The sequence below is a fragment of the Fukomys damarensis genome, unplaced genomic scaffold (assembly GCF_012274545.1).
Source record: "Fukomys damarensis isolate Sample0158 unplaced genomic scaffold, DMR_v1.0_HiC HiC_scaffold_14, whole genome shotgun sequence".
Lineage (NCBI taxonomy): Eukaryota > Metazoa > Chordata > Mammalia > Rodentia > Bathyergidae > Fukomys > Fukomys damarensis.
The window spans coordinates 12199824-12202717 of record NW_022900926.1 but is presented as its reverse complement, the minus strand read 5'-3'; the positions used below and the strand labels follow the sequence as shown (position 1 = coordinate 12202717).

General features: G+C 44.5%; 1 protein-coding gene across 1 annotated transcript; it reads left to right on the top strand.

Annotated features, from left to right (window-relative positions):
- Positions 1-11: 11 nt before the first annotated feature.
- Ccn2 (cellular communication network factor 2) lies at positions 12-963 on the top strand (the record flags this gene model as incomplete). The annotated part of the gene is made up of 2 exons (XM_010639118.2): positions 12-269; positions 652-963. Coding segments are annotated over 2 exons (555 nt in total), but the record flags the coding sequence as incomplete, so codon positions are not given.
- Positions 964-2894: the final 1931 nt, after the last annotated feature.

Below are 2894 nucleotides of genomic sequence, written 5' to 3'. Positions count from 1 at the left end.
GCGGAAGTTGACTTCTCCGGGCCTTTTACCTTGGGTTTGTGCGCTCTGCCCTCTCAGCCTACCGCCTGGAAGACACGTTTGGCCCAGACCCAACGATGATGCGAGCCAACTGCCTGGTCCAGACCACAGAGTGGAGCGCCTGTTCCAAGACCTGCGGGATGGGGCTCTCCACCCGGGTCACCAATGACAACGCCTACTGCAGGCTGGAGAAGCAGAGCCGCCTGTGCATGGTCAGGCCCTGCGAAGCCGACCTGGAGGAGAACATTAAGGTTCGTGTCGTGCACCTATGAACTCATTTCCCTGGGATGCTAATGCAAAGGACCAAAGTGAGTTCTCTTGCCACCCTTGTTATCAAAGACCTGTTATCTCCCAAAATATCGAACCATGGAGCTGCTTTGCCCGAGTAAGAGGTGGTGTGAAAGGAGCCACCCCGTTCCCTCCACAGGCAGGGTCTCCGCAGCTAGTTAATTCAGGACATTCCAAGAGAGGCCATGGCAATTTTTGGAAAACAGTCAAATAAAACTGAAAATTCCTGTCCTCAAAATGTAAACAGAAATCAGGCAGCAGCATAAGCGTTAGAACACAGGCTGTTGAGACAAACCACTCCCCCTTGTGGTGATTGGTGCCTCCCTTCTCCCTTGTCTTCCTTAGAAGGGCAAAAAGTGCATCCGTACCCCAAAAATCTCCAAGCCGGTCAAGTTCGAGCTGTCTGGCTGCACCAGCGTGAAGACCTACCGGGCTAAGTTCTGCGGGGTGTGCACGGATGGCAGGTGCTGCACCCCGCACAGAACCACCACCCTGCCGGTGGAGTTCAAGTGCCCGGATGGCGAGATCATGAAGAAGAGCATGATGTTCATCAAGACCTGCGCCTGCCACTACAACTGTCCGGGAGACAACGACATCTTTGAGTCCCTGTACTATAAGAAGATGTACGGAGACATGGCCTAAAGCCAGCGACTGAGAGACAGTAACTCCATTAACTCATAGTCTGTAACTTGAACACATTCACATCTCATTTTTCTGTAAAAATGATTTCAGTAGCACATGCTAATTTAAACGTGTTTTCTAGCTGGGGTGGGGGGGACAGGGCGTGGTGAGAGGCTCCCACCCAATTCAAAACATTGTGCCATGTCTTACAAGTAGTCTACCAACCCCAGACACTGGCTTGAAGGACGTTAACACTTGACGGTGGGGCTACACAAGCGCACAGTGCCAGAATGTATACGGGGTGGGGGGTGCTGGAGGGCAGTGTGGACACCTGTAGAGAGGCTAGTGCCGCTTGGAGTGTGCCTGGGAAGAAAAGGTCGGCTCCAGCAGCAGCATGGGTGTGCATTCTCCAGCCATCCTGAGGCTGAGTTGAGCTGTTCTTGAAGTCAGGACAGCAGATTCAGCTGTGACATTCTGATTCCAGTGACAGTATTGGGGAATCAGAATCCTGTCTAGTAGACTGGACAGCTTGTGGCAAGTTAACTTGCCTGTAACAAGCCAGAATTTTTTATTAATATTGTAAATATTGTGAAGATATATATATATACATATATATATATATATATATTTGTACAGGTATCTAAGTTAATTTAAATTTCTTTGTGCCTTTTTTGTTTTTGTGTTTAATGCTTGGATATTTCAAATGTTAGCCTCGAGTTCTGAACACCGTAGGTAGGGCAGAAAGCTTGTCTGATAATTCAGAGCCTGAAGGGGACACTCGATGGAAATTGTAATCAGAGTGACAGTCCATCCAAAGAGACGGCTTGCTGAAGGTGAGGTCGCAGAGTCCCTGCATATAGGGAATGTGGCATCCTCACTTTCCGTGAATAAATGTCCTTTATTCAAAAATGACTAGTTCTACACAGCTGGTCAGTTTTCCTCCTGGAAGCATGTGCTTGTACTTTGACTATGACTGTTTTTCGGACAGTTTATTTGTGGGGAGTATGACCAAAAGTTACATGTTTGCACCTTTCTAGTTGAAATAAAGTATATATTTTTTCTATAAAGAGCTGGGCTAATCATTTATTCTTGTAAAGCTTTCTGAATTTTCGTGGACATAAATGGGAAGTTTTTGTTTATCATAAATTTACCCATACTTCCTAAATACCTTTGAATATATATACTAATAAATTGGTTAATCAATACAATTTTATATAAGTAACACTCCACACAGAATTAAGTGGCACACACTGGCAAGCATACTATTCATAGTATTTTAAGAATGCTTTAAATGTAACTACCTGTGGATGAATTCACTTTCCACTGACCCTGTGGTATTAGACTTGGTCTTTTTACATTGTTTTTGGCCACTGTAGGCTTATTTCCAGCCCTTCATATCACAAATTAGTCTATATCCTGTATATAGAAAAATGTTTAAACACTTAATTTCTATGTCCTACTGTAGGTCTAAAAGTATATGATGAAATATATATTCAACTGGAGACATTTAATAAGTTTCTGCATAATTCTATTTCCGTGGCCCAATCAAGGTCAAATGATGATATAAATAGAAAAGAGAAGAAAAGCCAATCTATCACTCACTGATGGAAATATGTCTTCAAGGCAGTTCCTTGACTTTCCCAAATCCCGGCTTTGTTAGACCTCAACGTTAATGTACCCTGTTACCGAGTGGTTTATAAGTGATAAAATAGCTGTTGAAGATTCCTGATGTGGGAACTATTGGACCTACCCCGGCTTCTGCTGCAAAGTGAGCAGAAGTGGATGGCAAACAAAGAAACACTCCCAGGGCAGCAAGAAGCCCCATTTTTTCCAGATGAGAATAGCTTTGGATTCCAAGTGTGTGTGTTGTGGGGTGACAGGGGGACGTTGCAGACAGACTAACCTGTCCCAGGATGATTAGCAATGCTGTAGTCATCCTGAGAGACAAAAATAGACCTGAAAATAGT